This window comes from Durio zibethinus, chromosome 11 (assembly GCF_047325235.1).
Source record: "Durio zibethinus cultivar Kanyao isolate XHJ-2024 chromosome 11, ASM4732523v1, whole genome shotgun sequence".
NCBI lineage: Eukaryota > Viridiplantae > Streptophyta > Magnoliopsida > Malvales > Malvaceae > Durio > Durio zibethinus.
In genome coordinates this window covers 25,925,572-25,936,962 of record NC_143172.1, presented here as the reverse complement: position 1 = coordinate 25,936,962, position 11,391 = coordinate 25,925,572, and the positions used below count along the sequence as shown (strand labels likewise).

At 33.1% G+C, this 11,391-nt stretch overlaps 3 protein-coding genes and 1 non-coding gene across 7 annotated transcripts; 1 reads left to right on the top strand and 3 right to left on the bottom strand.

The window, feature by feature from the left end:
• Window positions 1-2,486: 2,486 nt before the first annotated feature.
• On the bottom strand, window positions 2,487-3,324 carry LOC111289743 (uncharacterized). Its single transcript, XM_022881020.2, has one exon. The coding sequence runs from the start codon at window positions 3,126-3,128 to the stop codon at window positions 2,688-2,690; it is 441 nt and encodes a 146-aa protein (XP_022736755.2). The 5' UTR covers window positions 3,129-3,324; the 3' UTR covers window positions 2,487-2,687.
• Window positions 3,325-3,387: 63 nt separating this feature from the next.
• TRNAT-UGU (transfer RNA threonine (anticodon UGU)) lies at window positions 3,388-3,459 on the bottom strand. Its single transcript has one exon. It is a non-coding gene; the product is annotated as a tRNA-Thr (tRNA).
• On the top strand, window positions 3,416-6,572 carry LOC111289744 (protein MHF2 homolog). Of its 4 annotated transcripts, none has more exons than XM_089768485.1 (7): window positions 3,416-3,603; window positions 3,717-3,765; window positions 3,848-3,894; window positions 3,976-4,015; window positions 4,107-4,160; window positions 4,361-4,466; window positions 5,700-6,572. In XM_089768485.1, the coding sequence occupies exons 1-6, from the start codon at window positions 3,493-3,495 to the stop codon at window positions 4,462-4,464; spliced, it is 405 nt and encodes a 134-aa protein (XP_089624611.1). In that variant the 5' UTR covers window positions 3,416-3,492; the 3' UTR covers window positions 4,465-4,466; window positions 5,700-6,572. The 4 variants fall into 4 exon arrangements, with proteins under 4 accessions (XP_089624611.1, XP_089624610.1, XP_089624609.1 ...); XM_089768484.1 differs by having other exon boundaries at window positions 5,633-6,572; XM_022881021.2 differs by lacking the exon at window positions 5,700-6,572 and adding an exon at window positions 4,972-5,405 and having other exon boundaries at window positions 3,459-3,603.
• Window positions 6,573-6,726: 154 nt separating this feature from the next.
• LOC111289742 (leucine-rich repeat receptor-like serine/threonine/tyrosine-protein kinase SOBIR1) lies at window positions 6,727-8,924 on the bottom strand. The gene has a single exon (XM_022881019.2). It carries the CDS (start codon window positions 8,803-8,805, stop codon window positions 6,901-6,903), a length of 1,905 nt encoding a protein of 634 aa, XP_022736754.2. The 5' UTR covers window positions 8,806-8,924; the 3' UTR covers window positions 6,727-6,900.
• Window positions 8,925-11,391: the final 2,467 nt, after the last annotated feature.

The window sequence follows — 11,391 nt, the reverse complement described above, 5'->3', positions numbered from 1 at the left end:
AGATTCCGCAGTTCATCATTATCAGAAACCTGCTCAGGACCAGATGAGCTTGTTCCTTTACATTTGAAAAAGGAAAAAAAGACTCTTTTACTTTAAGAGAATGCTTAAAGAACCTCAAATTAACGAATAAATAAACAAACAAATTATACCAAAGAAAATCGTTCCTGAGTAGTGAGCAGATGTAAATCCGTTTATTAGATATAGTGCACAGGTTCCTGTTTTAAGCCAGTGGAACAAGTGATGACAGGAAAGGGAGAAAACAAAAAGAAAAGGGAAGTTTTGCTATCATCAGTAAGATCATAAATGAGCATGTCCTATATTACATGGACATGCGTATATAGCTTTTCCATATACCCATGATAGAAACAACAGCAAATAACTCTATTAAATGACTATATTACTCAGACTTGGAGGTGAGTGTAGGATTCGGGTATGTATCTGCCCGTATCCCACACGGGTAAACTTAATTTTTTCTACGCATTTTCATATATTTCGAGGGTCAGAACTCCATACTTCAAAGAAAATGAAGAGTCCAAGTTTTGCTATCATAATAGAAAATATGCTATCCTTCTGATAAAAACATTTAAATGCTTTATCATATGTGATTCAGGCCAAGTCACCAACTAATCACAGGTAAATGCTTCCCGTGGATACTAAAAGCACAGGGTTCAATCCTTCTTTCTTAAATGTCTATGAATTAATTATACTTTCTATTAACATGCATCTATGAAACCTCAAAAAGCCTAAACCACCCAGCATGGAATTTGATTTTGTCTCTGCTTTCATACCCAAATAAAAGAGGAAAATATAAACCAGTCATTCTACAAATTATACATTAACAAGAACAAAAAGAGAGTGCAAATTCTGAAATCTATTGTCAATCTACTTTGGAAAAACACCAAAGTTCTGTTTTTATTTTTGAAGACATTAGATAGCATAGACAGTCATATAATCATGAAGAAAACACCATAGAGTTAACTATAGAAATACTGAATAAATAGATTATCCTGGTCACAGTAAAAAAAAAGGGACATGATCTTTTTTAATCGGCTAAGAGGTCAACATGGACTAATTTTGCAAAAGTGATTCTATCTTAATTGGCTTAGCCTCCATTGTGAAGACTGCAATACATGAAACCTGCATGAGCAAATGAGCAATAGGACTACATTAACCCAATACGTGCAGTCAACTAAACTTCAAGTATGTCGTTTGCCTCTATTCAGAAACCAGGCATTCTAATTAATTATAGGTGAACTGATATTCTACATTACCTAAAATCATCTTCCTATGTTCTCCACCAATTTATTAACACATTCAACAAAAACCATTTTCATCCTACTTACAGATTCAACAGGCATTGGTCCTTGTTGAACTGGCAAATGCAAACAAAATTGAATTGAAATGATTTTGGTCTGAAAGATTTTGCTCTTTCCTAGTGAATTTCTAAACATCCTTAGCTTAGCAACACAAATTTCTTCATCTATGCTCAACACTAGTCCCTTATGGAATAAAGAAAAAATTTATTGCCCATAAACCACTTCAGGTAAGTGGTTATCCTATGACATTAGCATCTTAACTCATACTCAACTACAATAAGAACTTCCACCATATACGATGTAGGATCTTTATAAACAGCACACTTAGTCTAGATAAAGGCTGATTTAGGATTTAAAGTTTAGGTTCAAACAATAACAAAAGGAAAAATAAGACTTGAAAACTTTGTTGATATGTGAACATAGACAATCAGAAAATTAGGAAGGGGAAAACAAAGGGAGCTTCGGTGAACTATGAAAACTAAAATCAAGGAAGACAATAACTTCAGAAAACACACTTAGGATTAGGGAATCATTCACTAACAATGCATCACACATTCAACACTCACACTTAATTAACTTCTCTCCACATAGAACTACCAAACACACAAAAATCACCCAAATATATAGGCAGTCAAGGTTTAAGCAACCTGATATAGTCATGATTAATTAACTTCTCTCCACATATAACTACCAAACACACAAAAATCACCCAAATATATAGGCAGTCAAGGTTTAGGCAACCTGATATAGTCATGATTAAATGACAACAAATAGATAATGGCGAAGGCAGCCCTGCTATAGTCAAGAATAGAAGAAAGCATATATCTTCATAATGTCCTAGTACACTGGATAGGACCTTTATTAAAGGGCAGCAAACATCTTAATGGTAATCAGCCAACATTCCCCTTTAAGTGGTAGGATTTTTACTTAGGTGCCAACATGTAATGCCAAGCAGTTAAGCAAGTTCAGTTTTAGAATCATGCCATATTATAATATTTGCATTGTTGTTCTTGCCTCTCCTCCTATAGACTTTCCCAGGTTTCCATCTTCCATCAATATGAGAGATAGATTTCACTCTTATTTGTCAGCAAAAAAACAAATTTAGAAAACTAAGCACACACCTAAGAGAAGTAAATCAGCAAGTTCTTGTTAATTTTATGAGTTAATTCATTTCAGCATAAAACTATAAATATTATTGTCAATACTCAATAGATAAGAAAATTTTCAACATTCCATTACAGTCCTCAAATCGAGCATTGTCAGAAAAAAAATCTGAAATTTTAATCCATATAATCTAATTCCAAAATCTTTGGATAGAAGAAACAGAGGAAATAAAAAAACTTCCCCGTGAAATTCTGGCCAAAGAAAAGCCTACGTCTTCCTTCTGAGACGCTTCCTCAGCTTCTTGTACTTGTGCTTGTTCATCTTCTTCTTCCTCTTCTTCTTCACACTATCTGCCCAAACTTTTCCAGCATCATCATCCTCAGCCTCTGCTGCCCCCTCCTCGACCTCCACGGCCTCTACTGGTTCAAACCCAGTTGAGCTAATGGGATTCAACAAAAACCCAAATGGGAAATTGGGGTAAAACTTCAAGGGTTCAGTAGTTTTGCCATTATCCGAGGATTTGGGATTGAGGAAAAAATTTGGGTTGGTTAGGAATTCTGATTTGGTTAATGAAAAATAGTGGGTTTGTTGGGGAATAAGGGAAGGGCTAAGTTTCGGGAGTTGTTGATGGTGCTGTGGGGTTTTGAGAGATATGATGAATCTGTGAGTGGATTTATTCTTGAAGAGTTTGTTCATGAGATTTGCCATTTTGGTGTAGAAGAAAGGTAAAAGAAATAAGCTTAAAACTCAAAAAAGTTAAAGAAGTCGGGGATTTGATCAAGTTTTTTGGCTTCTAGAGGTCAGGTTCCGAGCACTCGTTAAAGGTTTAAGGATGCAGGCGCTTGAGTCGGAGGTTTCAGTTCCAACATCCGAGGTTTAACACCACGTGCAAGAGAAAACACTGTTTCCAAAACAGCATCGTTTAATCATATAAAAAGGCCAAAATTTTCGAAGTAAAAGAAAGAAATGCCCCCACGCAGGATCGAACTACGGACCTTCAGTTTACAAGACTGACGCTCTACCACTGAGCTATAGGGGCTTCTCATTCGTTCTTAAGATACTCGCTTTTGAAATGGCGGAACCAATTCAAATGGACACCAACCGAAAAGGGGTGGACAAAATTGAGGAGCGAAAGCGGATCACTTGCGCAATGGACGACAACGACACTCCAACTTTCGAACCTGTAATACTCCCCCTTTTTTTCTTCCTCTATTTCCACAACATTTCCTTTCTTTTGGCTTATGTTTTCATATTTGAATCAATTTGTTTGAGGGTTTTTTTTTTTTTTTTTTTAAGGATTTGATTAGAGCCATTTTCAAGCACATTTGGACCAGAAAAGCCCAAGGTTTGCAATTCCCTTTCACCCTTTTCCCCTTCCATTTCCACCGTCACTTCAAAATTTAAAGGTTTTCGTGTTTCTATCCCAGAGCGTGAAAGAAACGAAATTCAAAACCCCGATGCCTTGGACTCCGAGGTGCCTGCCTTGTTCTTTCACATTTCTCAAATTCTTCACTAAAATTTTAATTTTTATTCTTTCTTTTTGGTGAAAGTGTAGGTTGGAGCTGGAACATCGAAGAAGAATCGACCCACTTCTGGTAATTTCTCTTCCCATTTCTATTTTCCTAGGATAAATAAATTTTATCGGTTGTTATATAGATTTTGAATTATTACTCTATGTGATTGCAGCTAATGCAAATGCTCTAAAGCTGAGTTGTGAACTTCTTCGAATTTTTATTACAGGTTCTTGTCAAATTTTAGTATTTATTTGAGAATTTAAATTAGATTTAAAATGAAAAAGGGCCATAGCCTGGGATGAGGAAAGTGATTAAAGGTGCTGGAAGTTGAATTTCAGACCTGCTAGATGTCAAGGCTTCAAGGGTGTTTTTATGAACCAATTTGGCTAAGCTTCCGGTTCAAACTTTTTTTTTTTTTTGACACAGAGGCTGTGCAGCGAGCTGCTACAATTGCTGAAGCTGAGGGTGGTAGTAAGATTGAAGCTACTCATTTGGAAAGGATTCTTCCTCAATTACTTCTCGATTTTTAAGGGTACGTACTGATTTTATGCCTTGGTTTATTTTTGTTTATGTGTTTTTTGCACGAATGAAATGTGAAGCAAATTGTTTAATTAGGCTGGTTTCGGACCGAATTAGTGAGAAATTAAGAGTAGCAACTGTAGAAGATATAAAATACCTGAATGTGATGAATCCCATGGTGCATTTGAGGCTGAGTTGAGGAAATGAAACCTATTGCATTGACAACTTGTTTTGGCCAGTATTGCATTGACAATTTGCCACTGGTATTCCTTGTGAGGTTTTGGTGATGTTGCCTGATATATATATATATATATATATATATATATCTATATCAATGTTGTGCTACAATGGAAAGGGTCCAGAATACTATCCTTTACCCTGTAGAAGGATTATTGGATTTGGTTTTTGATGATAACTGGCTGGCTGGCTGGTATACACTACTATTTTTGTGTTAACTTCAAGGTAATAGGAATTTTGTATATGTAAGATATTAACACCTTGACATAAAACTATTACAGGTTGTGGTATCGGGTGATGTCTAATACAATTTGGCGTAATGTTTCTCAGGAAATTAAATGTATATGAGAAAGATGTCTAACAGTCATGTAGTGCAACATTATGTTTTTTGCAAATCCTATTTTATGACAGTCATCCCTCTTGATGTGGACTGAATCAGTTGTAGTTGGTAAGGATAAACATGTCAGCTCGTAGTACTTCAAGTTGTTCCACGCAGTTATCTAGATTGGACTTGTTTAATCTGAAGAGAAACATACAGACTTGTTACATCTTTGTTTCCTCTTGTTCCCTAATTGACCAAGTGCAGAAAAATTGGTTGCCTCTGACATAGTGTTTTATAGGCTTCTCATTCATCTGGACCAAATTTGTATTTACCATATTGCTTATAATGTGGAATGAAATCATAATGCCTGATATTTGACATTTTCATCTATCACCTTTCAATGTTCCATTAATTATTTAATCAAAGATGAAGCATAGACTTGGAATTATTTGACTGTACTTGCTAGACACTAGAATATTGTCATGCTGGCAGCTTTGATTGCAGAAGTTAAAATTTTCAACTTTACTGCTTATTGAACTTCTTTTGTATCTTAAAATTTAACAAGGGATCAGCTTGCTAATTCATCTGTTTTAACTTTTGTGGAACCGAGAGACATTTAGGCTGCTGAGATTAATCTCTACATCAGCTTGCTGGTAGTATTATCGGATTGTTTATCAATTGTGTTAGGTAGGCAGTAGTCTTTGTTGCCCTAGTAATACTGAAGTATCAACTATATCTTCAAGGTTTCTCTGGCACCACTTACTACAGTTTTTATGGCTTAACGCGACATGGGGTGATTTTAATTGATTCGTGTTCTCATGGTCGGAATTTTGGTTATAGCTATGTAAGCCTAAGATATTGTTTTGAAATATTGATGATAATGTAGAAAGCTGCCCTTCTGTTGTTGACATGTTCTCAACCTCATCACACTAATTTTTCTTCTCATTCGTGAAAAACGTTTAAAGATGCTCCAGGCTTTTAAAAGTAAGCGAAAGCTGTTCTGAAAGGAGAAAGTAATGTAAAATGGATTCCTTGTCAAAAAGAGAGTTCTTTGGCTATATGCATGATTGAAATCATGGCACTTTTATTTCCACAAAACGTGTGTAAAGGTTTTTCTTAGAGAAAAATATTGAGATTTCCCCACATCCATATAATCTAGAAAAAAAAGCTCAATATTATTTTTCCTTGTCCTTCATTTAACCTAAACCTGATATCATAATTCGTATATTTTTATGTATTCATTTTGTGTTATATATGTGTAAAATATCAAATGTATTTTTTTGTTTTTATTAAATTTATATACTATTTTTAAAAAAATCTTATCATTTAACCTATTGTATATCTCTTTTCTGCTGCTTTGTCAAGTTTGATTGATTGTTTGCACCGCACCCGGTTTCTTTTGATCCCACCAAAATTCCATGGTAATTAAATTTGGTTCGTATTGCTGTGATTCGGTCATCATATTCCGTCGGAATAGCATGTTAGATGATGGTAGGTGGGGTTAGTGGTCCTGCCCCTATCCCATTGCCAAACGACCAATAAAATGAATTCTTGAAGACAAAAGGTGACTCAGGTGCGGAACCATCTGATTCAGTCTGCCTGAATCTTCTCTTCCAGATACAAATATGTAAATCTAATCCTGGTGATACTAAATACTCAATATGACCAAAGATGGTGCAGGATTTTTCATGCTCAAATTTCTAATTCCGCTGGGTAAAGTAAATCCAAAGCCAGATTATATTTCTTACAATCATTACAACGACTGGTTACATACGAGGATCATATGCGGCAAAACAAGAAAAAAAAAACATCAAGCATAAAACTAATACAGGTTCTTCATGACTTGCATCATTATTTTGAACATTATCTGACAATGACTACCTTCAGCTTAGAACTTGATTTGGGACAACATGCACCTAACATCCTTACTGCTAGGTCTCTCCTTTGGATCATCCAAAGTGCAAAAGTAAGCAATCTTCAGGACCAAGACCATTTGTTCATCATACCCTTTTCCCAGTAGTTTAGGATCAATTGCTTGACTGGGAGTGTCTGAGGTCATGATGTTTCTCATCCACTTTACCAAACTCATCTCATCAGTGTGTTGAAAGAACTCATCTGACGGAAGCTTTCCCATCACCAAAACAGCAAGTATGACCCCAAAGCTATAAATATCACACTTATCGGTGAACTTGAGTGTCTGATGATATTCTGGTGCTATATATCCCACTGTTCCTGCCAAATTTGAAGTAGTTACATGTGTGTTAGCATCAGGCATGGCCTTTGCAAGCCCAAAATCTGCAATTCTAGCTTCCATGTCATCATCAAGAAGGATATTTCCTGGCTTCAGATCTCTGTGAATAATACGGGGACTATGGTGCATGTGAAGATATTCAAGCCCTGCTGCCACTCCTATTGCAATCTTCTGCCGAACAGGCCAATCAAGCTCCCTTGTCCCTTCTGAAACCTGATGTAACATATCTTGCAAGCTTCCGTTCTTCATGAACTCGTACACAAGGTAATGACAATCGGGTCGAGAAACATGAGCCAGCAGAGAAAGTAGATTCCTATGTCGAATTTGACCCACTGTGGTAATTTCTGATTTAATTTGACGCATTTTCTTGTTCAGAAGCTTACTATCTTCATCAGTCAATTCAGCTGCATCTTTTGGAGGCTGAATAATCTTCTTAATAGCAATCATCTTTCCATCACTTCCCGGTAACTCAGCCTTATAAACTTCTCCACACCCTCCTTTCCCTATGATCTCCAAGGAAGCCAACCCATCTTCTTTCTCTAAAAATGCTAAGTCCTCAGCTTTCTTAATCAATGGACTGAATATAGATGGACCAGAATCTCTTCCCCCTCCTTTTATTGCCGCCAAGACGAGCTTAAACATCACGGAGAAGATAAATCCAGATATGCTCCCAGCTACAGCTCCAGCAAGGAATCCTAAAATCCATCCCATTACCTTCCTTTTCTTATTTTTGTGTTTGTTATGAGTTGCTGGTGATGGACCGGGACCTTCAGCTGCTGTAGATTTGCTTCGACTCGGTGATGGAGCAGAAGCAGGGCTTCCGTTTTTGCTTGTTAATTTATTTGTCTCAGTAAAAATGTACCGTTTGGGGTACTGAGATGTTGCTGATCCATCAACTTTGCTCATTAATGGAGCTGAACCTTCAAGAAAACTGTTCCCTGAGAAGTCGAAGGATCGAAGGTTTCGAAATGAACGTATAGAGGGTGGGATTTTCCCAGAAAACAAGTTGTTTGCAAGAGAAAGACTTTCCAAGTTGGGAAAATACTTCAAGAAACTCAAGTCCCCAGTAAACTTATTAGAAGAGAGATCGAGAACTCGAAGATGAATCAAGGAAGACAAATTGGATGGTACCTCACCGGAAAACAGGTTGTTTCGGAGGTCAAGAATTTCGAGTTTTTTACAGTCAACAATTTGGGGCGGGACTTGGTCAACAATATTGTTGTGAGAAACAGAGAGCTCTTTGAGCTCGGAAAGCTTCCCAATTGCCGGAGACAAAAACCCATCAAGCCCTTGGGACTTGAACACAAGCCTGGTGACTTTAAGAACATAAGTATTATTGTCGGTGTGCCTTCTCTCACAGAAGACACCAGCACCGCTACAAGGATTGGTAGCAGGGAACCGTTGACCACTGATGCCCAAGTCTTTGACAATACTGGAGAGAGCTTTCAGGTCTGAACGGTCGAGAGTTAGCCTTGCATGGGAGATGAAGAAGAGAGGAAGGAGAGTGAGGAAGAGTAGGATTAGACGATGAGAGAATGCCATGTTCGTGGCGGATTAAGGCGGTGTTGGTGGTGGGACTGGCTGCTGCTATCAAGGAACTTTGATTGTTAGTTCATACTAATAATTCTTCCATTGATTATTGAATGTATGACTTGGATGATTATTTTGTTTTGTTTTATAAGCTCAAACCGTGTGGAAAAACATGGTTTCTGGTGGATCCCATGCTTGAGTTGATTTCTGTTTTCCAAAGCCCGACGACTTAAAACCGGCTGATTTTTCTTTTCAAATATTGACTGGATTGTTAAAAGAGGGAAGAAACCAAGGATAAAACATTTTATTAAGTTCTTTTGTTTGATACCTAAAACAGTAAAAGCAGGTCGATTATGCGTCCACGAGGAACAAAGTTTATATCAAGTTTTATAGGTAAATTTAAACAAGTTTATGAAATTTTTTATTGAAAATAAATAAATAAAATTAAAATTGATAAATTAAAAGATTTTATCACATAAATCAATCGTATTAATTTTGAAACATTTTTAATAAATTTTGATATATTTATTAAATAAATATTTTAATAAAAATATTAATAAAATTTTTATCATTAAATAAATATTAATTAAATTTAAATTATAAATTTAATATAATTTTTATATATTATTAATTTTCACATTAAATTTTATTAATTTATCAAATTAAATTTTTTATTAAATTATTTTTAATAAAAATTTTATGAATTTCACTTATAAAATTTCATATAAATTTTATCCCTCCATAAAAAATAATGAAAACCATAAAAAGACAGGGTTAAAATATTTCTATAGCAATTAAAAGAATAATTGTTTTAATTCAAATAAGTATTTTTAACGAATTTATAAAAAATTATATTTTATATTTTTTAACAAATTCAAATTTAAAATATAATTAATAAAATAAAAATTTTTATCACTTGCATCGTACATTAGATTAACATAAAAAATGTATTCAAAAGGTAGGATTTCAATTTTCTTTTTTTTTTTTTTCAAATCAAAATAAAAGAAAAAAAATAATCGTTGAAATTACTCTTAAGTACATCTAATTTTTTCCACCATAAAGAATTTTATTTTGGACTGAAATTTCCATTCAATTTTTGTGAATTGCGAACTTTCTTTGTTTTTCTTTGAACGGATTATGTTACACGATAAGGTAAAAAAGTGAATTTTATTTAGATTTTTTATGGTTTTAATTTTTCTTGCATAACATTTTATGAATTTTTTTCTCAATTAGCTTTTTTTTTATAACTTCCGTCTTCCCATGATTTACACGATTAAATTTACATGATAAAATTACAAAAATATCTTTAAATATGAACAAATAAATTTTTTTTGATAATTTTAATAAGTAAATTTATCGATATAATTCCAGGAGAAAATAATTGAAATTACGAAATTAATTATTTTTTTAATTTCTTTGTTATTTTCTTCAACTTATCAATTGTTAACAATCAAATTTAAAACCAATTAACAATCAAACTTAAAATTTTTTAACAATAAATAAAAAAATTCAATTTGAATATGAAATTATAAAAATTAAATATTTATTAGATATGAGATATTATCATTTTAATAAATTTTTATTATAAATAAAAAAAATATCACGTTATAAATTTAAAAATGATAAATAAAAAAAATTTATCAATTAATAAATTTAAAAAAGATAATAAAAGAAATTTTAACTCTAATATTGTATTAAATATTAACTTAAAATTAATTTATAATAAGTGAAATAGCAACTTAAGTGTAAAATTATAAAAAATTAAATATTTATTAAATATAAAAAATATCACTTTAACATCAATTACCCAAATTGAAATAAGACAAAATTTTAGGAATTATAATACAATTTTTCTTTCTTTTCCAACGTTTGCCCTACGCCATGGAAAGATAATGTGCCTTCGGGGAACCTTCTGAGAAGCGACCAAGTCAAACTCCGGCACGTCAAGTCCAGAAAAGAGTGTTGAAGTCTTTCTTTTGTTTTCAGCCGTTGGATCATTTTTGTGATCTTTAGTGCTGAAGTTGACACTTAAAAAACAAATAAGTTGAGTTGTTCCCATCACAGTATCAGTAAGTCATTGTTATTTTCTTTGAAAGTTACGGTGACAAGTAAAAAATTAATATAAAAAATATAAAAATTATATAATTTAAAATTTTAGTAAAATTTATATGTATTTTAATAAAATTTAAAAAATATTTTATATTTTATATTAATATAAATTATAATATAATTTTTATATAACATATGATATTAATGTGTAAATTATTAATATTTTATATAATATAAATACGTAAATTATTAAATCTATTAATTAATATTATTTAATCTAATTCAAAAATAAAAGTTTTGAGTTTTAATCAATCGTAATCGAAAGTTTGGAATCTAAATTTTAATCGTAATTTAAAATATAAAAAATTCTTCAAACTTCAAATTCTACTAATAGTATTTCGGAAAAAGAAAAAGGAATCCAAAGTTTGTTTACTTTTCTTTTATTTAAAGATGATAACGGGTCGGTAGGATCGAAGTGAGTTTTTACTCACTCCAAATCCTATTTAATTTTATATCTATAAAATTTGAATTTGATTTGAATAATTTTTT

Bases quoted from the DNA above. Each gene is read 5' to 3' on its own strand.
- LOC111289743 (XM_022881020.2), bottom strand. From the start codon at position 3,128: ATGGCAAATCTCATGAACAAACTCTTCAAGAATAAATCCACTCACAGA.
- LOC111289742 (XM_022881019.2), bottom strand. From the start codon at position 8,805: ATGGCATTCTCTCATCGTCTAATCCTACTCTTCCTCACTCTCCTTCCT.
- LOC111289744 (XM_089768485.1), top strand. From the start codon at position 3,493: ATGGCGGAACCAATTCAAATGGACACCAACCGAAAAGGGGTGGACAAA. The intron at 3,766-3,847 runs GTTTGCAATTCC...TTTCTATCCCAG, and splicing joins TTGGACCAGAAAAGCCCAAG to AGCGTGAAAGAAACGAAATT. The intron at 3,895-3,975 runs GTGCCTGCCTTG...GTGAAAGTGTAG, and splicing joins CCGATGCCTTGGACTCCGAG to GTTGGAGCTGGAACATCGAA.